At 39.8% G+C, this 24892-nt stretch overlaps 1 protein-coding gene across 1 annotated transcript in view; it reads left to right on the top strand.

The window, feature by feature from the left end:
• INPP5F (inositol polyphosphate-5-phosphatase F) overlaps nt 1–24888 on the top strand; it is a 53596-nt gene extending 28708 nt beyond the window's left edge. The window contains exons 8-20 of the mRNA XM_032225310.1: nt 449–628; nt 6589–6656; nt 8238–8362; nt 8742–8819; nt 9589–9709; nt 10812–10940; nt 11829–11946; nt 12483–12681; nt 19298–19369; nt 19480–19553; nt 21051–21179; nt 21809–21896; nt 22953–24888. Coding sequence (XP_032081201.1) covers nt 449–628; nt 6589–6656; nt 8238–8362; nt 8742–8819; nt 9589–9709; nt 10812–10940; nt 11829–11946; nt 12483–12681; nt 19298–19369; nt 19480–19553; nt 21051–21179; nt 21809–21896; nt 22953–24108 — 2537 coding nt within the window. The 3' untranslated portion in view covers nt 24109–24888. The remainder of the gene's footprint in view (nt 1–448; nt 629–6588; nt 6657–8237; nt 8363–8741; nt 8820–9588; nt 9710–10811; nt 10941–11828; nt 11947–12482; nt 12682–19297; nt 19370–19479; nt 19554–21050; nt 21180–21808; nt 21897–22952) is intronic.
• The last annotated feature ends 4 nt before the right edge of the window (nt 24889–24892 follow it).

Genomic DNA, 24892 nt, shown 5'->3' with positions numbered 1-24892 from the left:
GGGATTCGGAGCCTTACCTCTCTCCAGGCCTTCCGAAAAGCCGTCAAAACCTGGCTTTGCCGGCAGGCCTGGGGGGGATGAGTTCCCTCCCCTCTCGACATGTATGGCTGTGCGACTGTTGTCTACTTTTATTATTTGTATTTTGTCTTTTATGTTCCCCCTTTTTTCCCCCTTGAATTGTTCGCCGCCCTGAGTCCTCCCGGAGAAGGGCGGCATACAAATAATAAAATACAAATACAAATACAAATGATCATATTGTGTGTGGAGTTCCTTGAGCTGTATTATCTCATAAATGCTAATATTTTTGAGAGACTTTGACGAGGAATTTTATGAAAGACTTTTGGAAATGCAATATTAAGTAGCTAGGGTGTTAAATGAACAAATGTTATATGAGAAATTAACATGCGTGTTCAATCTTTTTCCTGAAATTCTTTGCTTTTCTCCTTAGGGATGCGTTACAAACGAAGAGGAGTGGATAAAAATGGGAATGTAGCAAATTATGTAGAGACGGAACAGTTGATCCATGTTCATAATCACACTCTATCTTTTGTTCAGACAAGAGGCTCTGTGCCTGTTTTCTGGAGTCAGGTTGGTTATAGATACAACCCACGGCCACGTCTTGATAAGTGTAAGTATTTATATATAATACAGTTACAACATTATTGAATCCTTTTTCAAATTAATGTGGTAATTTTTATCTTTGATAACTTTTCTGTTTACCATATTTTTCGGAGTATAAGATGCTCCAAAGTATAAGACGCACCTAGCTTTTGGGGAAGAAAACAAGGGACAAATATCTGCCTCTTGCCTCCTAGCAATTTGCCTCCTTGCAGCAAACAGCAAACAGTACATACAATATACAGTTTGTACTGTTTCATTTCAGACTATGCTTGTACAGATGCTGTTAAAATTGATGTGCTTTCTGGAAGTGTAAGTTATTCTCTGCTCTTTAAAAGAAGATACAATAGTACTGCGCCTCTTCAGATCAAGCACTTATTTTAAAAAGCTTCATTTTGTTAAGCTGTCTGGAACAATAATAAAGCAGTATTTAAAAAATAAGTCTAATAATTTGAACGTTCTATAGGCATTTATAGTTATTGACTTACCTCCTTGCGGCAAACAGCCTGATTAGCACAAGAAAAAAAAATCTGCCTCTGCCTCCCAGCAGTTTGCCTAGTGGAGCAAGTAGCAGGTTTCACTTTCCGTTTCTCCCGATCATCAGCTGTTTCAGGCTGCAGGATTGCTATAGCCTATTGCAGCCTCTGCAAGCCCCCCCTTTGCTGTAAGGAGGTAAATTGCTGGGAGGCAGAGGCCAAAGGCTTGGGGCCGGTGGGTGGGGCTACATTCATTGTATAAGACACACCCAAGTTTTCACTCTCTTTTAGGGGGAAAAGGTGCGTCTTATACTCTGAAAAATACAGTATGTCTCCTTAATGTATTTAGGCTGTCATTGTCATCTTCATGGTTATGTTTATATCAATGTAGTACATGTTAAATAAAGATTTTCTTGTTTTTTTAATTAAAAAAGCCAACGGTATTTGATAGAAATATTATAACCTGAATTTGAATTTAGTTGAATGTTTTACAAATATTTAACTTTATTTTCTCTAGCAAATTCTTAGAATGACATGGTATTCCAAGTAAATGTGCATCTTATGTTTGTTTATATGTGTATCCATAGGTGTACATATATGTAGGTTTCGTGTTTTTCTGGAGAAGTAACAACTACTTAACATAGTCATATCTTCTGGTGGTTTTCTTTCCTTTCTGACAGGATATGAATAGGGTTAAAAGACATTATTTTGGTACTACATTGTCTTCACCCACTTTTTCCAGAAAATCCCTATTGAGCAATTTACTGGATATAACCTGTCCCTTCCTCATTCCTCAAACAAGCAGCAGTTAAAACGGAAAGGAAAAGAAAGAAAAACTGGTAGTTCCTTAAGCCCTGATTTACAGAAAACCTTACCTCTGCTCATTCTGACTTTCAGACTCTGCTGTTATCCTCTTTTCCAATACCCATCTTCTGTCCCCAAACCTTTGCAACTTTGCAACTTTAATAAGATTTGTATGCCGCCCACTCCCTAGGGACTCTGGGTGGCTGCCCAGCATGCTATATCCATTTCTTCAATCTGATTCAACAGCCAGTTTGGTATAGTAGTAAAGGCAACAGTCTAGAAAGAGGGGAATTTTTTGAGAAGCCCAAAGTTACCATTGAGCTCACATGACTTAGGGTGGACTTGTGTTTCTCCATTCCTACTATAAAGTTACAGCTGGGATTACTGGTTACTCAGTTAATCTGAACTACAAGAAGACGTATGCTTGTTGTCTTGATTTTATTTGACATGCTATTCTTGATATGTTAGAGTTAGAGTTAGAGTTTGAGTTTTATTGATTTGCATGCAGCCCACTCTCGAAGGACTCCGGGCGGTTTACAGTAAAACAAGGGAGGGGGGATAATACACAAACAACATATTAAAATATACAACAGTCACAATTTCCGAGGAGCTGGATATTTCGAGAGCCCCCCCGCCTGCTGGAGCAGCCAGGACTTAACGGCTTGGCGGAAGGCCGGGAGGGTAGTAAGGGTCCGGATCTCCACGGGGAGATCGTTCCAGAGGGCTGGAGCTGCAACAGAGAAGGCTCTCCCCCGGGGAGTCGCCAGCCGACATTGGCTGGCAGATGGAATCCGGAGGAGACCTAACCTATGTGATCTAATCGGTCTATGGGAGGTGATCGGGAGGTGATGTTATAAAGAGTCACCTTAAATAGGCTATTAGTGTGAGTTCATGCACTATATCTTAATACAGTTAAATCTGAAATTGAAATTTGATGGTTGCTTGAAAATATTGGGAGACAGCAGCAGCCATGAGGTGACCACGCTCGCCGCCCCATGCACCTCAAAAATAACAAGACCTCCCCAAAAATAAGGCCATGTGTTTTGGGGGGATTTAAAAGAAAATAAGACCCTGTCTTATTTTCGGGAAAACACAGTATTGCATTATCATCCTCTTTTCTATAAATTACAACCTTTAGAATAATTACTAAATTCTTGCATGAAGGCCATTTGAAGATTTTATTTATTTATTTGTTTTAATCTCAAGTAACTTTGGGTGGATAGAAATACAGTCAACCCCCCACAAAAAATAAATTGATAATTGGCAGCCAAAATAAAAACAACAATAACAAAATCAATTATAAGTAGACATATAGTACAAATATTTCAATAAAATTAATATAATTCCAAGTCTGGGAACCCAGCCATTTCTTCAGGGCCTTGTGAAAGGCCAACAGGTTTTAACAAATGTTAAAAATATAAGACCTTGCTGAGATTAATTTTTTAAAAATGTTCTTGTGTATTGCAAAGATGAAATTGCAGATTTGTCTTAGAGGATTAGATGTAGTGATTTAATAAATCTGATTTTTGCTAACCAACTGGTGGTGAAGATGGATTTTATCCATCTTTACCATCAGTTGGAGGAGCCAACGTCACTACGAGACGGACATGCTATCTCAATGCTCTGAGATCGCTGCCAAAACCTTTATCGCTGGGTGGTCCAATCGGACCTAAACCGTCCTGCAGAGACAGCAAACAGGAAGAATATGTCCTGCTGATCTCAGGGACACCGCAAAGTCCCTGATCGACCCAGGAAAGGTTTTTCTAGCTGGCGATAAAAGCACAGCCCCATGGCTGATGAAGTTGGGACGGCTCTGAACGGAAGGAAACGGAAAGAGAAAGTGTTTACAGCTGGTGAAGAATTTTTACCGTTTTAAGAGACTGCCTACAAAAAACTTAAAATTAATTTAAATCTGAGAACAAAAGAAATAAGCGGCGGAATTAAGCTTTGAATGGTTTTGGTCAGTGTGTTATCTTGCTCTTAAATGCTATTTTTATGGATGGAATTTATGGAAGCCTTTTAAAACGAATGGATTAAGTTTTCTTCTTCTATCTTTTTTTAATTATTATTTTTGCAACCTGTGGACTAAAATTCTCCTTCCTTATTACTCTGTGTGTTTTCCTCTTTTTCTCCTCTATTTTACTCAACAATTTTATTTTTATTTTTTTTACTTGGAATATAAAAAAAGAAAAGAAAAGAAGGAAACAAAGAGAATTCTAACAACAGAGGGAAAGTTAGTGCTGCTGCTCGGAGTCTGGAGGCTTGTGTATTGGGAACAAAGCACTTTTACTTTCCTCACTGAACAGTCTGGCTTGTTAATTCAAAGTCTCACAGTTTGTTTATAGAGAGTGATAAGGACCAAAGGACGAATTGTTTACACACGTGTCCTTTTGAACTATATCTCTAACCAGAGAAAGTGAAAAGAAGATTTTACTGTGAATTTATGTTTAATCTTGTAAAAAATCCTTCAAGCCAGAGCAGCAGTATTTGTCAGCTAGAAATTATGACACAACTTCAACAGCAGAAAAAAGCTTTAAGTTTGCAAAAGATAATGTTTGAAATTCAGAAATTATTAAACACATTTGAGAGGATGGAGAAGAAGTTGGAAAATCTAGGGCATCTAACATTAAAATATGATGAAGAAGTTGGAGATGTTTATCAAGTGGAAAAAGGTGGAAGTTAGAGTCCTAAAAATCGAAGAGAAAAGACCAAAGAAATCAAATCTGCTGATATCTATGGTGATTGGTTTGTGTCTGGAAATGGAAAGAGTGGAATACAGAAAGAGGAATTAAATGGAGGGACACTCTACCCCAAATGGCAAGATACAGAAGAAGAAAAAACAAAAGAATTTATGGATTAAAGAGAGAAATTTTATTAGCAACATCTTTGATAACACCACTGATAAAGATAAGCTGATCAAGGAAACAGAAGAAGGGCATCGGAATTACAAGAGACTCAATAAGCAATAAGAGAAGTCCATGCAAATTTGATTAAGGAGATGATTAGATGACTGATACCACAAATGGCAGAAGACATGAGATTGTTTTGCTACTGGAAAGATACAGGTAGATAGATGAAAGTGTATTATTTAAAACTAGTTAAATTTAGTGAAATTTAGTGATAATAGATATGGTTAAATAAACAACTGATAATGTATACATATGTATTGATATGACAAGTAGTATTTGGATATGAATATTGAATGGTACCTATGAAAGGAAGATTAGAAATTATTTGGTTATATATAAAGGTTAATACAAAAGAACTAAGTTGAATTTAGCTACGTTTTGATTATTGGGGGGGGAATGCTATGATAATGGATAGAGTTAAATGAAGGAGGGATAATGATAACAATATATATATGTATAGGTACAACATAAGGAAATTGGATGTAAATTGTAACAGTGATTTGGAAAGGAGGATTAGAAATTTTTGTTACTAAATATTATTGATGTTTAGTCAGAATAGGCCATAAGGATATAGTGTTATTGGAGGATATTAGAAATAACAAATGAAATGTCAGTATGTGGTCAGGTTTTAAATCTTGGTACGTTTTATGATGAAGGATGTTTAAACAATTATAGTCAAATGAAAATGGAGGTATGATGATGGTAATATGTATAAAAATATCTGATTTAAAATACTTGAGTTAATACGAATTTTGTGACGACAGTGGAAGAGACGCACAAAAGCTTTTTGTAACCAACTGATACACTTTCTACAGTATGTAAAGAAGGAGGATTCTTTGTGTTTTTGTTTTGAAAATTTAAAATAAAAAAAACTTAATAAAAAAAAGATGGATTTTATCGAGTGTTTGAAAGGGACCAACGTAGTAATGGAAGACCTTCCATGGTTCTCCAATGATGGCAGGACATTCTTTCTGGTCTCTCAAGAAAAAGACGTTTCTCCAAATATTTTCTATCTCTAACATTAATGGTATATAATCAAACACAACCCCATCAGTGTCATTTTTAGGGTGTAAGATTGAGGGAGCAAACATTTGGAAATTTTCCTTTGGGGAGATAGGTGAAGTTAAGTGCCAAAATGGCTGCTTTAAGTTCTTCAAATGTTTAAGGCAATTGTTTCACTCCTTAAACTCTGAAACTGCTTTCCCAAATATGTCCTAGTCCTGTCCAGTTTTTAAATTGTGGTTGTTGATATACCTGTGCCATGAAAACCTCTTGAAAGGATGATATTTGTGGAACAGTATTGTGGTGGGTCAGAGGACCACATCAACTTGCCAGTCTCCTGGGCTGCTGCTGAGGTCTCTTTTCTGCTACTAATTTTTTTAAAAGAAAAATTGCTTTACTATAATGTAGTTATTTTGCTGAATTTTGGCAGTATGTAAGTGTTGTAAAGTGATTTGGCAGTTGTAATTGATGTATTCAACTGGCATGCTGCCTCATAGTCTCCTAAAAACTTATACACACAGACCAACATTAAAAAAAAAAAACTGCAGTTAAAAATGTGTAGCTACAAAAAGATTTTCCATTATTTATTTGTGACATACATTTCTTAATAATTATTTCTAAATATTATTGCACTGAATTCTAGAATCTATAATAATTCTTTAAAATACCTTAATTACATCTCTAATTCAGTCCAGTGATATGCTGTTCCAATCTAATATTGCTGCTTTTCATGGAAACATCTCAAAGGAGCAATCAACCAATATACCTTTCTTTTGTAGGTGAGAAGGAAACCGTTACTTACTTCTGTGCACATTTTGAAGAACAATTAAACATTTATAAAAAACAGGTAGGCTTCACCATCTTATAAGATCTAATGGAAACTACTGGTGGTTTTGCAATTTTATACAGTATAGGTAGTCCTCGGCTTACAATTGTTCATTTAACAATGGTTCAAAGTTCCAGTTGTCTCAAAAAAGTGACTTACAACCTGTCTTTCAAGTTACAAATGTCGCACCACCTCGATGCTTACTTGATCATAATTTAGGTGCTTGGCAACTAGCTAGCATTTATGAGAGCTGCAGAGTCTTCCAATCTCATGATTGTGATTTGCGGCTTTCTGAGTTGGCTTCCAATAAGCACAGTCAATTCGGGAAGATGAAGTCACTTAATGATAGTGTGATTAGGGTAATGATAGCACTGATTTGCTTAACAACCTCAGTAAAATTGGTCATGATTTTGGGGAGGCAGGGAATATTGCGGGTCCCATTTCCGAGGGGGATACACCTGGTGGGACCCAAAAGAAGAGCCTTCTCCATGGTGGCTCCCTCTCTCTGGAACATAATTAACCCAGAGATTAGAACGTCTCACACTCTAATACTCTTCCGGAAGGCACTGAAGGCCTGGTTCTGCCAGTGGGCCTGGGGAACCCAGAACGGGATGGAGCCCATTAATTAAATGGCTCGCGATCTGCTATTGCCGGGGAAGGGGGTGAGGCGTGATTTTATTATACTATATTAATTAATTTGATTCTTTTTATTAGTTTTATTGTTTTAAATGTGGTTTTATATTCTGTAAGCCTCGTTGAGTCGCCATGGGTGAATGGCGGCAGCAGTATAAATTCAATAAATATATAATAAATAAGTAATCAAATAAACATATAAATAATAAGTCGCTTAATGACCATATCACTTAAGTAACCAAAATTTCACTCCCAAATGAGGTCATAAGTCATGGACTACCTATATACTGTGCTTTAGTATTTTGGAAAAAAAAGAAAAGATTTTGGCAATATCTAGTACTTTGTGAATTATAAAAAATTGCTTACCAAGTAATTCTGGGTTGTCTCTAATGGTGGTTTTGTGTTAGTGGAAAGCATTTTGACTTATATTTGGTGAGGCAGCTGGGAGTTGCTGAATATTCCCATATCTCCTGCATTTCTGTCCTATCACTGGTCATGTTCCATAGGAGTTTTCTGGGGCAAACATTTCTAGAAACTGAAGAGGCAAAAGCTTAAATTCTCATGTTACATAAACAAAAATGTATCCCTTTAAGGCAATATTTCTCAACTCATGTCACTTTAAGATGGATGGACTTCAACTCCCAGAATTCCTCAGTTAGGGTGGAAGGGTTCACCCATCTTAAAGCTGCCAAAATTGAGAAACACTAGTTTAGAGTGAAGCATTTAGTGAACATGATTGTCCATTTAGTGCATTTCTTCTGACTGAGATAAAATGTGAGATTAAATATGATTTTTAAAAAATTGGTGAAGCTTTTAATATTCATTGATTGAATGCTTCTTAGCAGTCATTTAGAAAACAAGCCCTTAAAAATTAAAATAAGAACAGCTTCTCCTGTACTTCGAAGTGGAATTAAGACATGCACATTCATATTTTAAAACATGTTTTTATATTTTCCTATCTTTAAACAGATTATCATTAACCTAGTGGACCAGGCTGGACGAGAAAAAATTATTGGCGATGCTTACCTTAAGCAAGTTTTATTGTATAATAATCCAAGCCTCACATATGTTTCATTTGATTTCCATGAACATTGGTAAGACTAGGAAACAAACATAACCTAACAAATATTGGAATGTACAGGCTATTGCTATAGTTGATATTATATGATACATGATAGAAGTTCTTCATAGCTAAGATATGGGGGTTTCCCACGAGAGTTTTCCTGGGTGAAAGGCTTTTGTAAACTTCATTTTTTAAAAAAAAATGTTCCTTAATAAACAATGTATTTTCTTATGTGTATGCATATATATATATATTAAAATTAGGGTGTAGCGGTCCATCGTTATTTGGTGGATTGTAAAAAAAGGGAAAAAAACATGGGGATTTTTTTTTCAGATTCTGTGTAATAAGCAGAATATTCTTTTAGTACAATAAAAAATTACAGCAAACTGTGCCTTCTTTCTACTTTTTAGCCGTGGAATGAAGTTTGAAAACGTTCAAACCCTTACGGATGCCATTTCTGACATAATCACCGATGTGAAGTGGTGCTGGTAGGTATCCTTTGTGGCTTGGATCAGGAATGAGGGGAAGGCTTGGCAAGTACAAAGCAAGATGCATCTCTAAAACAATTTTCATTCAGAGCTTTCTGTTTGCCACGTAGATGAGAAATTCTGCAAACACAGCAATAGCAATAGCAATATCAGTTAGACTTATATACCGCTTCATGGGGCTTTCAGCCCTCTCTAAGCGGTTTACAGAGTCAGCATATTGCCCCCAACAATCCGGGTCCTCATTTTACCCACCTCGGAAGGATGGAAGGCTGAGTCAACCTTGAGCCGGTGAGATTTGAACAGCCGAAGTGCAGTCAGCTGACGTAGCCTGCAGTGCTGCACTCTAACCACTGCGCCACCTCGGCTCACAGATTTGTTGGGGCTTGATATGATTAACAGTATGAGTAACAGACTGTATGTAAGGACCAAAAGCTGTTTTATATTATACAATAAGAATATAAATATATGCTGTGGTACCTACTCATTGTTGATTGGTTCTGGGAGATATGATGAAAACCAAAAACAATGAGTACCAAAAAAATTTATCCCGTAAGAAATAATATGAGTCACAAAGTAGCTGTCATCGACAAGTTCCGACTTGTGCATTGAGTGCCAAACAGAATGACAAAATGTGTTGAATACCAAACTCAATGAGTTTCCAAGCAGTTAAGTACCTGTGTGTGTGTGTATGTGCGTCCGTGTGTGTGCATGTAGAGAATAGCCATTTAAATAAAAGTTTTTCAATTATTTTATGTCGCTTTTTTGGAAGGGTGGACCAAGCTGGTGTAATTTGTAAACAGGAAGGAATTTTCCGTGTCAACTGTATGGATTGCCTGGATCGAACCAATGTTGTTCAAGCAGCAATTGCTCGCGCCGTTATGGAACAGCAGGTACAGCAATGTAAACTATAGTGATTGCCCTTAAAGGAAACACTTAGTATAGGGATTTGGGAAAGCCTGCTTATCTTTAAATTGCTTTCGAATAATTCTTATAGAAGAGTTGAACTTACTGAAGAAAAATAGCTATAGTAGTGCTGGAATTTTTTTCTCTAGAAGTTGTATAGATAATGCTAAAATTCAAAATTTAAATGTACCTTTACACTGACGCTTTTCAGTAAATGAATTAAAATTCCCTTTTCGATTTTAGCCTGGTCATGCAAATTAAGTACAAAGTCCCCTATTAAAGAGGAAAACGAATAAGGAACTTGCAGTGAATACACATTTTCAGTAACAGGATCTCATTATTTCTAGAATATAGTATAGTAAGGATTGTTTGAGTTTGTTTGAGTTTGTTTGTTTATTATTTATAGGCTGCCCTTTTCCCTGAGGGGACTCAGGGCGGCTTACAAAATATAGGGAGGGGGGTACAAAACAGTAAACATAAAACAATACATAGGTAAAATCGTACACAACATTCATTCATCATTCGGGTGGGGACAGATTACGATCTTTATCCCCAGGCCTGACGGGATAGCCAGGTCTTGAGGGCTGTGCGGAAGGTCTGGACGGTGGTGAGGGTGCGAATCTCCACGGGGAGGTCATTCCAAAGGGTCGGAGCTACTACTGAAAAGGCTCTCCTCCGCATAGTTGCCAGTCGACACTGACTGGCGGATGGAACTCGGAGGAGGCCTAATCTGTGTGATCTAATAGGTCGTAGGGAGGTAATTGGCAGGAGGCGGTCTCTCAAGTACTCAGATCCACTACCATGGAGGGCTTTATGGGTGGTAAGTAGCACCTTGAAGCGCACCCGGAGATCAACAGGTTTGGAAGATTTCATCTAAAAATTGTTATAAGAGCACAGAAAGCTTTCCTCCATTTGGTGCCCTCTGTATATATTAAACTATAACTTTTATCACGTAAAAGCGAATTGTTACCTGATATATTTGGATGTAATTGGATAGGAGAAGACTGGTTGGAAGTTTTCATTTTATTTTTCATTTTATAGTTTTCAATTAAAAAATGACCATTAATAATAAATACTTTTAAATTTCAGCTAAAAAAATTAGGAGTGATGCCCCCAGAACAAGCATTGCCAGTGAAATGCAATAGAATTTATCAGATCATATGGGCTAACAACGGTGATGCCATAAGCAGGCAATATGCTGGAACAGCAGCTTTAAAGGTAAATATTTTTCTTTTGATAAAAAGAAAAGGAAAGAACATTTTTCAGGAATAAGCATGTATTGTCTTATATTTTGAATATACAATGTTTTATAAATATATGGATAAAAGACTCAGCCCTGTCTGTGCTGTATTGCATATTAGACAAATTGTTTTATGCAATTTCAGTTCAGCGTTTATAATTTTTGTTACTTTCTTTTGCAAAAGGTTTTTTTGTTCATTTTATTGCATAAAAGCAAAATGAGTCATACCAAAGTCAATAGGAATATAGAAGGGCTGTTGTTTATACATTACACAAAAGCAGAAATTATGATTTGTTAATTCCATTTGCTTGGTTTCCTAAAATACTAAACCAAAATCAAACAAACCACAATATGATTTAGCATTCTGTGTGAATCTAGCAAAGATGTATTCATTTTTATATTGAATGTGTTTATTTACCAGACGTAAACTATTTACCAGATTTATTCATTTTTCCCTGTTTGCATAAAATATTGAACATGTAATATGTTCTGATGACTATACATACAAACAAATCATAGTTGTTCATTCTAGTGTTTACATTTGCAATCTCTTGTTCTTAAATTGGCTTGCTTAAATATGTTGTGTGAATATAGCCACTGTGCATTTATGTATTATATTGATTATGTGGAGAATTTGTGGGCTGGTGGTACTGTTTTCAGGGCAGATAGGGATATATTTGGGTTTGAAGAACTTTAACACATTCCTTTCCAGCAACTAATTTTTGTTAACAAGGCAACCCAATTTGAGGAATGTTTTGAAGGCCAAAAAGTGAAGCTGCAGAGCTATTCAATATTGAAAGAAGAACTTTTTCTAAATGATATCTAAATTGCACATTGAATATTCAGAGATGCATTTTATATAATAGGGTGACTTCACAAGGACTGGTGAAAGGAAGCTGGCAGGAGTTATGAAAGATGGTGTTAACTCTGCAAATAGATACTACTTAAACCGCTTCAGAGATGCTTATAGACAAGCAGTCATAGGTAAGACGGTTGCCTCCATTTTACACTAAATAGATAAAGTATTGTGTTATTCATGAATGAACAAAGCACTGGGTATATTCCTCACCATTCCTAATTGGCTCTTCATGACTAAACAAATCTTTTTTTCTTCATTTCACTTCCTTGTAATCTGTGATGTTGATATGCATGTATATACATGTATCATGTTATTTAAATATAGTTTTGATTGGTTCATTGTTAGCTGATTCTTCTTGAAATATTAAAACAAATCCCTTCTAATATTAGCATATTTATTTTTAAGTTGCATTGATATTATTTTTTTCAAATATGGCTAAAAGGAAGACATAACTATGCCCCAGATTTTCTCCAGCTATGTCCAAGTTCTGATATGGAGATTAGAAAAGCACGGCAAATGGTAAGGAAGGAGCCGATCTTCCTCCATCAACAATTAAGCACTATTTTTATTAGATTGAATGTTTAAAACTGAATTTTCATGGTGCAGCTGTTTTCTGTGCCTTGCTCTCATTTAATCATGCATGTACTCTCTGTTTGTCTAGATTTAATGCAGGGTATTCCTGTGACAGAAGATCTCTATTCCATATTTACCAAAGAAAAAGAGCATGAAGCCTTACACAAGGAAAATTTGAGGACTCACCAGGAATTGATTAGCCAATTATTGCAGAGTTACATGAAATTGCTTTTACCAGACGATGAAAAATTTCATGGTGGTTGGGCACTGATTGACTGCGACCCCAGGTATGCAGAGTCTAAAATATTTAATTATAAAATTCTACGTTTTTCCACAATTTGTCCTAAGACAAATTGTGAGAATAAAACATATGAATTGTAATAATTCTCTTTTTTGCAATTTGTTATGAATTCCAAGTGAGCAGAGTAAGAAAGTTGATAATATGTATACTGTTGACGAACAAAAACAGCAGATGAATGTAAGAATTTGTATAAAATCAAAATCTTACTATTTTCAGCGTTAGGCAGATAGAATTTTTTATAATTATTTTTTCAGAATGGTTGGTACTTTTATGTAACTGTATCATATACAATACTGATTTCACTCGTAGAAATTTTAGTAATAGCCATTACAAATTTTGAAATGTCAAGTGGATTCAAAATAGGATAATCAACGTTTTTGACCTTTAAAGAACTTTAAAATTTGGGACCTTTATACTGATGGTCTGCTTATGCTGATGTACTGCTGAGATTTATTTATTCTCCAGGGCGCTGCTTAGAGAATCCAAAGGAATGGGTTAATTTTGGTCTGGTTGCCTAGAGACTGAATTGAAAAAACTTGGCCACGCCTCTCTTTTTCACTCGGCTTATCAGTTTTTTCAATTCAGTCTGCCTAAAGAGACGTATCCACATTTTCTCCTGTACCTTTAAGAAGGTTTTCCTTTGGATTCTTCTTAGCAGGTATTAAATTTCTTTATTTATTTAGGTTAATCTGTAATTTGTTTGTTTGGCGGACATGCTGGTTAGCCCGGTCTGCCGGCAAGAATCGCTGGCGAGGTTTTTCCCCTCCAGGGGAGGGCGTATGTGCTCGGCTGCTTCTGCCTGATCACTCAGGCTAGTCCGTTCTCGATTGCTGCCTGGTTCCGAGGGCTGTGAGTTTGGTGTGCCATTCTCGAGCCCCTCTGTCTGCTCTTGGAGGCTTGGTACACCATCCTCCCATCGCTGCTGCCTTTACCGCTTCGGACTTGCAGAGCCACCATTTTGGTCCGGATCTCAAATTGCGCGTGCGGGGGGCTGTGCCTGGAAATACGGATCGCTGATTGGCTGTATTTGATTGGCTGGCCATTGTTTCTCAGCGCCAATTAGGCTCCTGAGCAGAGTCGGCCATTTTAAAGTGCCATTGCGAGCCGGCTTCCGAAGAGAACAGCAGCATGGTTTTGATCTCGCTGACTAATATCCGCAGGCGATCTCAATTTGGGTGGCTTTGGCGCTTCTTTCACGATGATTGCATATCACCTATTGAGCAGCCAGGATCGCTGGGTCCCTTGCAGGTTTGCTTTGTATTTCCCCGATAAGTCACTCCGTAAGTAATTACTGAGAATGGCAGACCATGCTCCCATTGCAGCATCGGGGGAAGGAGTTTCCCCTGGAAGTTCGCCCTTGAGGGATTCTCCCCCTGGCAGGGTGGGGAGGGCTACCAACAGGAGAACGGCCATAGACCTAAGGCCTCTTCTGTTTCAGCAGCTGCTGATAAGGACGCCTGTTCCAAGCCCCAGGCCCCTTCTAAGAGGGTCTCTAAAGCCCCTAAACCATCCAGGGCCCCCATTTCTCCTCTGCCCTTGCAGATAGAAGCTCTGCCTTCTTTATCGCTCCAGGGCTCCCCCTCGAGAACGGCCAGAGGTTGGTCCCTGGATAATATCCAGGTTCAAAGCCTTTCTGAGGAGGAGGTGGACCTAGGTTCTGGTTCCACACCAAGTGCTTTGCATAGGCCTCTCGTACCAGACACTCCACTCCTGCTGCCAGGCGTTCTCCGCCCGAGGCCATATTCACCCCCACAGCTGCTGGGCTTTGTGGGGCGGAAAATCAGATTATGGATCTACCCAGAGATTTCAGGGAGCTTATCTCTGCTGCTGTTTCACAATGGGTTGATTCTGAACTCCGCAGGAGGTCCAGGCATTTGAGGGCACCTTCACGGCCTGCCTCCAGTCCTGCAGGGGACCCTCCGTCCCCCGCACCCTCTGTTCACAGTGAAGAGTCGCTATTGGATGTTAAGGAGCAAGGTGACCATGAATTATCAGACGATGAGGGAGCCCGCCTGGATGTCCCCACTCCTGGGGCCTCTTCCAGCCTACTCTATTCAAATCCCTGCTCTTCAAAGCTAGGTCTACCACTAACATCGGTGGCAAGGGCACACCAGTGGAACCCTCCTGGGGATAGATTTCACGGAACGCTTGTTTTCAGAACCATTGGCTACTACGGTCACATCCCGTCGCCTTCTCTGGCTCCGTCATTGGCAGGTAGACAAGTGCTTTAAGTGGCGCCTGGTGGCAGCCCTATTCAAGCATAGGAAGCTTTTTGGGGAAGCTCTGGATCCCATTCTCATAGAAAACAAAGATAAAAAGAAAGTGCTTCCCTTCATTCAGAGACGGACAGACCGCAGGTCTCAACTGTACTCCCGCCGGCAGCCCTTTCAGGGGGACTCAGGATCCACCGAACCCCAATACCAGAGATCCTATAGACCCCAGGACAGATCCGGATTTCAGAACAGGGGCAGGCAACAGCAGCAGCCCCAGCAGCATCAGCAGTCCCAGACCAGACGTGGAAGCCGAGGCTCCGGCTATCGACCCTTCCATCAGTACCGCTGACTCCCAGGTTAGTATTCCCATTGGTGGTCCACTCACTTACTTCGTCGACCAATGGGATCAGTCAACCTTGGACGCTTGGGTTCTCCAGACCGTACGGATCGGCCTCACTCTAGACTTTCTGTCCACCCCCTCTGAGACGGTTCGTTCGGTGCCCCATTCCAAGGTGCTGGGTCATGAGGGCTCTCATGGACAACGAAATCCAGCACCTTCTGAATATTTGCGCCATCAATCCGGTCCCTTCAGATCAAGAGCGGAGGGGATTTTACTCTATTCTGTTCTTAGCGCCCAAAAATTCCCGGGGGGGGGAGCGATCCTGGATCTCAAGAGGTTGAATGTATACCTGGTGTAGAAGCGTTTCAAAATGCAGTCACTGCAAACCATCTTGGGCTGCATTCACCAGGGAGACTACCTAACATCACTAGACATCAAGGAGGCATACCTTCATGTGCCTATTTGTCACTCACACATGAAGTTTCTACGATTCACTTATGCAGGGTGCCATTTCCAATACCGGGCCCTGCCGTTTGGCCTCTTGTTGGCCCCAAGGACATTCACGAAACTGCTTCCCATCAGACTTCAAGCCTATCTCGACGATGTCTTGATACACCATCATCTCCAAGGCAGGCCCACCAACACCATTGAGTGACAATTCGGTCACTGCAGCTTCACGGATTTATGGTAAATATGGACAAAAGCCAATTACTACCAGCCACATCACTGTTACATCTAGGGGCTGTAATAGATACTGCTCAATGTCAGGTGTCTCTGTCTCATGACCGTTACTCCATCATCCGGACCCTGGCAAACCAGGTTCTTACCCAAAGATCAATGCATCTTTCCATTCTTTACACACTACTCAGGAAACTGATCTCTTGCATAGGGATCATTCCCTGAGCCAGACTTCATGCACAGCAGCTCCAATGGTTCCTCCTACCCCACCAAAGGAGGCACAAGGGAGTTCCAGACATCACAGTGCGGCTGTCTTCCAAGGTGAACTGCTCTCTCTACTGGTGGACCTCCTCAGCCTTGCTGAAAGGTTCTCTCTTCAGAGAGCCGGATCGGGTCAGAATTACAACCAATGCCAGCTTCTACAGTTAGAGAGCTCACCCACTCCTGTGTAGCCCAGGAACGTTGGAGTCCCCAGGACTTAACAAACAACATCAATTGGCTAGAACTTCGGGCTGTCCACCTGGCCCTTCAGGAGTTCAGAGACCTAGTGACAGAGTGGCATGTGTTGATCCTCACGGACGTGGCCACCAAAACACACAAAAACATCAACCGCCAGGGAGGCATGCACCCCAAGACTCTGATGTTGGAGGCACAGGCACACGATTGTGGGCAAAGTCTCACCTTCTTTCCATCAGGGCGGACCACATCTCCGGCTCCACGAACGTGCAAGCGGATTGGCTGAGTCGGATGACTGGACCAGCCAGAGTGGTGTCTCCATCCGGACCTCTTCCATGACCTCTCCCACAGGTTCAACCCCCCGATAGTAGACCTGTTTGCATCACTAGCCAATGCACACCTACCTCGGTTCTTCAGCAGGTTCCAGACACCCGGAGCAGAGTGGTTCGATGCTCTCTGCTGCCCCTGGCCCTGGGGGCTGTTGTATGAGTTCCCACCTTTACCACTCATCCAGAGGGTGATTCGCAAGATTCTGTTGGAGCAGGTAGAGGTGTTGCTGGTCGCCCCCCACTGGCCCCGCAGGTCCTGGTTCACCGACCTAACCAGCCTGTCCATCGCCCCTCCTTGGAGGATCCCGGACAACAGGATAATCCTCACCCAAGGGGCCCTTCTCCACCCAGACCCTCAGTGGCTCCAGTTGGCCATTTGGCCATTGAGGGAAACATGCTGATATGTGACAATTTCTCCACACATGTCATCCATACCATCCAAGCTGTTAGATGTCCATCTACTACGCGAGTGTACAAAGCAACCTAGTCAGCTTTCTGCAGGTGGTGCCGTCCCCAGGGAATCACCCTGAGATCGGTTTCCCTTCCTCAAGTCCTGGAATTCCTCCAGGATGGCCTGGATAGGGGACTGGCCCCTAACACCTTATGAAGACAGACGGCGGCTCTTTCCACGGTTCTTCACGGTGGAACCAGCCATTCCCTGGCACAGCATCCCAGGGTTAGTGCCTTTCTGAGGGGAGCTGCCAACCTTTGACTTCCGACAGTCCATCGTTATCCGTCGTGGGAGCTGCCCATCGTGTTAGAAACCTTGACAGTAGCTCCCTTTGAGCCCATCTGTTCCATCAGTTTTCGGTTACTGACCTTGAAGGTGGCCTTTCTCGTGGCCATAACTTCGGCTCAGTGGGTATCGGAGTTGGGGGCCCTGTCAGTCCGCAGCGACCTCTGCATTTTCCACCCCAATAGAGTGATCATTGATCAGGACTCGTCCTTCCTCCCGAAGATCAACTCCTGGTTTCATAGGGCCCAGGAGTTGGTGTTACCTGACCTTTTTCCTCATCCAGCGCATCCCGTGAGCGGAAATGGCACCACCTCGACATGTGTCGAACTCTTCAATGTTACATCAAGCACACGGCATCCTTTCAACGATCAGAGGCCCTTTTTGTTGCCTTCCTTTCCGGTTCTATGGGACAAAGTCTCGTCCACCACTATTGGAAGATATCGCCAAGGTGTATGAGGCGCATGGCTGGCCATCGCCCCGGAATGTCACAGCCCACTCAACGCACAGTGCAGCCACGACCATGGCCTGGGCAATGCAAGCCTCTGTCGAGGAGATTTGTAGGGCAGCAACATGGTCATCTCTGTCGTCCTTCATTAAATATTACAAGTTGGATGTCTATGCTTCAGCCGAGGCGGCCTTCGGATGTTGGGTACTGCAGGCAGTTCACCCAGACTCTGGCTCCCTGGACCGGTTATCTACCTGCCCTTAGGTCAGTATGCTTAGGCATATCCCATTGCTTTGGATTTTCTAAGAAGCGCACTGGAGAAAGACGGTTGTACTTACCTGAACGGTCGTTCTCAGTGCGCTGCGTGAAAATCCAACCCCGCCCATTCACTTTTCGGCCCAGGGTCGCAGGTGGCAAGTGAGTGTCGCAGTTAGCAGGACATCTAATGTGTCATCTCTTGAAACGCCCATGCCTTCCATTGAAAAAACTGATGAGCCGAGTGAAAAAGAGAGGCGTGGCCAAGTTTATTCAATTCAGTCTCTAGGCAACCAGACCGAAATTAACCCATTCCTTTGGATTCTCATGCAGCACATCGAGAACGACCGTTCAGGTAGGTACAATGGTCTTTTGTTGCTTATTCTGGTTGCTTAGCATAAAATATTCAAAGGATTTATTCTTTGTAGAGGGGATACTCAGTATCTTTAGACTTAGTAAAAAGGTATTAGGGAAAGTATATTTTACATAACACAATTATAGAATATTCTTGCTAGAAAGTTTTTCTTGTGTTTACTTTATGGTCCATGCTTGGTGCTAGAGAAAGTACTTTTCCCTTCATATTTTCTAAGCTTCAGGTTTTAGTCTGTTTTTTATTGTTGTTAGTGGTTTCTAAGCAGTACTTTAATCACTTTGTTTTTCATTGTATGATTTAGCATCCATGAATGTTTGTTTCAAGAATGAAATAAAATCATTATAATGTTGCAGCCCTTCTAACTCTTTACATGAGACTGTGCTATATCATGATTGCAACTCCTTGGGTTTAGCTGATGCTAGAATAACAATAATTTGTATTGCATGTTAATGAAGGATAATATAATTCAGGACATTTACTCTCAGGACATTTACTCTCTTAAGGACATCAATATTAGGAAAGTATTTCTTCAGCAGTTAAAGGTGAAGTTGAACTGTGGGAGGTGAATCCAGTGGGATGAATGTGCTTAGAACAGGAATCTCAGAATGTGGGGCAGGAGGTGAAGCCTCCTTCTGCTTGGCTCAGGAATCAGGAACTGGGTTTATGATTTATTAATAAATGTTTCCATCCTAACAACAAAATAGAAAAAATCTTCAAAAAGTGTTTTATGAGATTTATGCTTCAACATTTTTGTTATTACTGTCCTTTTATTTTTAGCCTTATTGATGCTACTCATAGAGATGTGGATGTTCTTCTTCTACTTTCTAACTCTGCATACTACGTAGCCTAGTAAGTAATAATTTTTATTTCACATTGTAGACAAAGTTGTCAGAACTGCATTATCCAGGGTTTGTCTATCAGTGAAGATTTAATTCTTGGCACTTTTTTCCCCTTTATAGCTATGATGATGAAATAGATAAAGTCAATCAGTATCAAAGGCTGAGCCTTGAAAATTTGGAGAAGATAGAAATAGGTATGTATTTTGCTTTCTATATCCCTATTTCTTGCCAGGGCAATTGTAGCATATCGGCAATTGGGGAAAAAAACAATTTGAAAAAAACTTTTGTATAATGATTGTAATTCTTTATCATGAAACAAATGAACACATATTTTGTTTCCAATTTGAGAAAACAAACTCATGAATAGTGGCTCTGAAATTAGCCAAACTGTTCTGAGCAGGTTGCAATTAGCTGAAGTGAATCCAGCAACATCTTAATTGTTGCAGGTTGTGGCCTAGGTAAATTCTGGAGGATCTTACCAGGTGACTAAGCAAAGCTGCTGCATTTTTCTCTCAGCTCCCCTTCTGTGTCGCCTGTGAACTAATTTGTCCACTGTTGTCCCAGTGCCTTCTCTTCCCCCTTTCCCTTTAGTTGGTGCTTTGGTCTTGGAACTCAATTCCTTATGAGCAACATAAGCCAACTGCCTGCCTTTTCATGTGGAAGGGATGGGAGGTGAAATATACTAATTCGTAATTAATTAATTCATAATTTAATGAGCTTATATGCCACCCAATGCCGGAGGACTCCGGGCAGCTTACAAATACGAAATAAAATAAAAGTAACAAATAGGGGAGAGAAACAAAAACAGTTTAAAAAAAAACACAACATACATTCGGCTTAGCTGGGGGTTGGATCCGATTTATAGAACTGCCGGAACAGCCAGGTTTTGGTGGCTTTTTGGAAGGCCGCGAGAGTGGGAAGGGTCCGGATCTCTGCGGGCAGATCGTTCCACAGAGCCGGAGCAGCTACAGAAAAGACTCTCCCCCGAGTGGTCGCCAGCCGGCATTGTCCGGTCGACGGCACCAGGAGGGATACTGCTCTTAAGGATGGCAGAGGCTAAAGGAAGCCGAGTAAGGAGCAAACTGGGGGAAAAAAAACAGAGGAGAGGTGTATTGGGTTTAATAAAACGGTGGCTGTGGCATGGAACAGCCATATAGCATATAACAACTGTTCTAGATATTTCTTTTCTTTACCTATTTCGCTACTGCCAGTGGCTGTTTCCATGCATGTAATGCTATGGAGGAATCCCTGTGTTTAAAATTTTAAAGCAATTCTCTAGAAAAGGTGGTGAGCTTTTATGAAAATGTTTTCTTGATATTCTGCCTTTTGCCAAGGAACTCAAAGTACAAAAAAAATTCTTGCTCCTCTTAATTTGAGAGATTGACTAATTGGTGAGCTTCATTGCTAAACCGGATATAAACCAAATTATCCTCAGCCTCAATGTTCACTTATTACCACTCACTGGTATAAGGAAGAAAAACACAACAAAATCCATGGGATTAATCTTTTAATAGTATATAACTGAAGCTATAGAACAGAATCACAGCATACAGTTCAGAGATAAGTGGAACCCAGTAGTACTTCATCCCAGTTGAACTAGGAAAGTCCTTGTTCCTGGTGGATATAACGAAGTGTGTTGTTTAAAAAGTAGACTCGGCATTCCTGAATTGTTACTGCTTTTTTAAAATAAGGTCCTGAACCAACATTCTTCGGAAAACCCAAGTTCTCATGCATGAGACTTCATCATAAATACAAAGATACAAGTGGGTACTTTCATACGCTTAGAACTGTGGTGCGCAGCCCTGAAGAGGATGGAAAAGGTAAGTATCTACTTTTTTTTTGAACGAATAGAATCAACTTAGATGTTTCTGAGCAATTACAATTTAGCTATGAAAATGAAATGGGGCATTTAAATAGTTGAATGAGAGAGTAACTTGCTTGAAAATGAACTATATTTTAAATTAATTAGCCAATTTAATTACTGAATTACTGACACCAGAACTGTGTCCACTCCTGATTTTTGAGCAGAGAGGAGGTTTCTGAAAGGGCAGCATACACATTTAAGAGAAGTTGCACCCTTTCAATTATACTTCACTTTCAATTATACTTTCACTGCCATGCATTTTGCAGTATATCTCGGACAATAGATGTACCACTCCAATGAGTACTACAACATGTGTCTAGTACAAATCTTCATTTTTTATTTTATGTCAAGGATAAAAATGAATCTTTGCAATTAAAAAAGGCTTAATTCTTTTGCTTTATGCTTAAGTACCTATCTTTCTTAATATGAGTCATTTGATGTAAAATGAAGGTGAACCTTTCATGTTTAGTACATAGTACATAGTGCATACATTATTTTTGGAAGGCAAATCTATCCAAATAAACTGTCATAGCATGTAGTGAAAAATATGATCTTTTCAGGAATTCTTGATTCTTTGTATTTCAGACACTCTTCAGTGCATTGCAGAAATGCTGCGAATCACCAAGCAGGCCATGGGATTAGATGTCCCCATTATTGAGAAAAAACTGGAGAGGTGAACTTTAATTTTTTCATGTTCATAAATTCCCTGACATCTAATTCACTTTAAGCTACAACTCTTGTAGTATGCATTACAGATAGTCCTCAACTTACAGCTACAATCAAGGCCAGAATTTCAACGGCTAAGCAGGGCAGTTGTTAATGCGCCTGATTTTACTACCTTTTTTGACACATTGGTTGAGCAAATTACTGCAGTTGTTAAGTGAACCACATGATTGTTAAACAAATCCAGCTTTCTTCTTTAACTTCACTTGTCAGAAGCCGGCTGGGGAAGTTGTATTGTAAATATTGTAATACAATATTGTATTGTAAATAGACGCCAGTTGCCAAGGACCTGAATTTTCACATGATTGTGGGGCTGCTGCGATGGTTGTAAATGTGAGGACTGGTTGTAAGTCACTTTTTTCAGTATTATTGTAACTTCTAATGGTTGCTAAAGGAATAGTTGTGAGTTGAGGACTACCTATACACCAGCCATCTTTTAGTATTAATGCATCATTACTTACCTGCTTTTATGTAAATAAAATAAAATAAATTTGGGTCCTTTGCTTTTGGGGTTGAGTAGCACTGAGTGGTTACTTAACTGGATACTGAAACACTTACAAGAAAACATTCCAAGTTCAGAGGGCGCTAAGGACTCTAAACAGTTCTTAAATATTTATATTACCTGAAGATTCTGTCTTGCAATACTGAGGATGCTGAGTGCCTCAGTACTAATAAACCCCAATAAAAAAAGGAATTATATATCCAGGGTGCACCAAAGTCAGGCCCTTTAAGCCAATCAGAATGCTCTATTGATATTTTTTTTTGGCCAGAGAAAATATGACTGTACCTTGGAATGCTTAAAGGTCATGCATGAAATGAGTAAGGTGTATTTAAAAGAAAATGGTAACCCTAACTCTAACCAATTCAAACATTTAATATAACTTGTGTAATAAATTGTCTGTGAAGCCCGATTTTTGGTACACTGTGTAATAAAAGAAGGGATCAAAAGCAGCTGTTTTTATTGTACAAGTAACAAAGGAACTTATTGCTTTTCTCATTTTTTCAGGAAGAGCAGCAAACCACATGAGGACATCATTGGGATCAGATCCCAGAACAGAGGTTCTTTGGCCCTGGGGAAGAATTACTTAATGAACAAGTTTTCATCTCTTAATCAAAAAGTGAAACAAACCAAATCCAACGTGAATATCAGCAATCTTAGAAAACTGGGAAACTTTACAAAGCCTGAAATGAAAGTCAATTTCTTAAAGCCCAATCTGAAAGTAAATCTTTGGAAATCCGACAGTAGTCTTGAAACCATGGAAAATGCCATGACTGATACTAATGCCAATATAGAATCGGATATTGAGATTTCGTCTGATAACGACTCGTTCCATTCAGATGATTTCCTGACAAATTCCAGATCTGACGACGACCAGCAATTCATGGACTCTTTAGAGAGCGGGCAGATAGATTATGTCTTACCTAGTTGTGGTATCATTGCATCTGCTCCTCGGTTAAGTAGTCGGTCCCAATCTGTGAGCAGCACCGATATCAATATTAGCATCCCTGTTCCTTCAGACATCCACGCTGCACAATCTGGACACCGAATGAACAAGGAGCGTGAAGGCAAAACTTTTCAAGAAGCTCTTTCTGCTGAAGATACAACACTAGATACCACTAAACAGATTGATGTTTACTGTCACAGATTTGTCCAGGATGCTAAAATCAAGATGAACAACAGTGTTTCAGAATATGAGAGAAGTCCTCAAGAACTCCCAGAAGTGGCGCATAACACTAGCAATAATGCTCCAAGGGCAGCTGATTGTTTGGGAACTAATAAGGCTCCTTCTAGACCATCTAAACTGGATGTATCGTTTTCCGAGACAGGACCACAGTATTTAGTGGTTGAACAGATGAATTTATTTAAGTCTCCTAAAAGCCCAGGCTCCTCATCCATTGTTCTTGAAGCTGAGCCAGGGTTTCCTGCGACTCCTTCACCAGCAGAGAATAATGGTAGCAGGGCCGTCTCTCCCTTTGCAAAGATACGCAGTTCAATGGCACAGGTAGCTAACATTACACAAGCTGGCTTAACCCAAGGGATCAACTTTGCTGTGGCTAAAGTCCAGAAGAGCCCAGCTGAACCAGAAACTATTAATGAAAGTCAGCAAAATGAATTGAAAGAAATGTTTACCCAGTGTCAAACACGAATAATTCAAATTTAGAGCTCAAGATTCCATTGTATATACTATTGAAGAAATATTGTGTAACATAAAATTCTAGGGAAGAAGGGCAAACTGAGTATTGTTATTAAGAATACCGGTAACAATGTTTACAGAAACCGATGAGAAAAATTAGTTAGGTTTTGAACAGGTTTCAGAACTGTTTTGTAGCAAGTGAGCGACAGTAAATTATACTAAACAAGTAACTTGCACAGCAATTGTTGACGTGCATGCTGTTTGTTTAGGTGATCGGATACACAATTATATCTTTTGGGGCAAGTTTTTTATAAGTCTTCAGATTTGTGTAGAATATTTATATTAAGGATCTGGTACTAAACACCTGTTACCTTATTAATCTTGCACTGTACCAGTGAATATTTTACTCATAGATGGCATTCTATTTATTTTTCTTCAGATTTTTTTTATTTAATTTTTTAAACATTTGTGTTCCTTGAACAGGTTTCATTCCTAAGGAAATGGTCACTGAGGAGGGAGTATTTAAAAAAAAATATGCCTAGGCATTTATTCTACCTCTCCTTCACCAGTTCCTTGCTTCTTTCTACCTCTGTTGGTTTAGTAGTTATGGTGTCTGAAAGTATGTTTGTTAAAGCTTTCAGGGCAACTGCTGAAAGGGCTTTTCTAGCTGAAAATAATAATAATCCTCTTTTAAAAATAAAATCAATATGTCTGGTAACCATAATACATTATTTTACAAGACACTAGTTGCATATTCTTAGAGTGTAGTCTTTTGTGGAATAAAGCAAAATTCTTAAGCTTGATATCAAAT

Source organism: Thamnophis elegans, chromosome 10, assembly GCF_009769535.1.
Source record: "Thamnophis elegans isolate rThaEle1 chromosome 10, rThaEle1.pri, whole genome shotgun sequence".
NCBI lineage: Eukaryota > Metazoa > Chordata > Lepidosauria > Squamata > Colubridae > Thamnophis > Thamnophis elegans.
The sequence above is the reverse complement of the archived record's forward strand: the minus strand, read 5'-3'. Positions and strand labels throughout refer to the sequence as shown.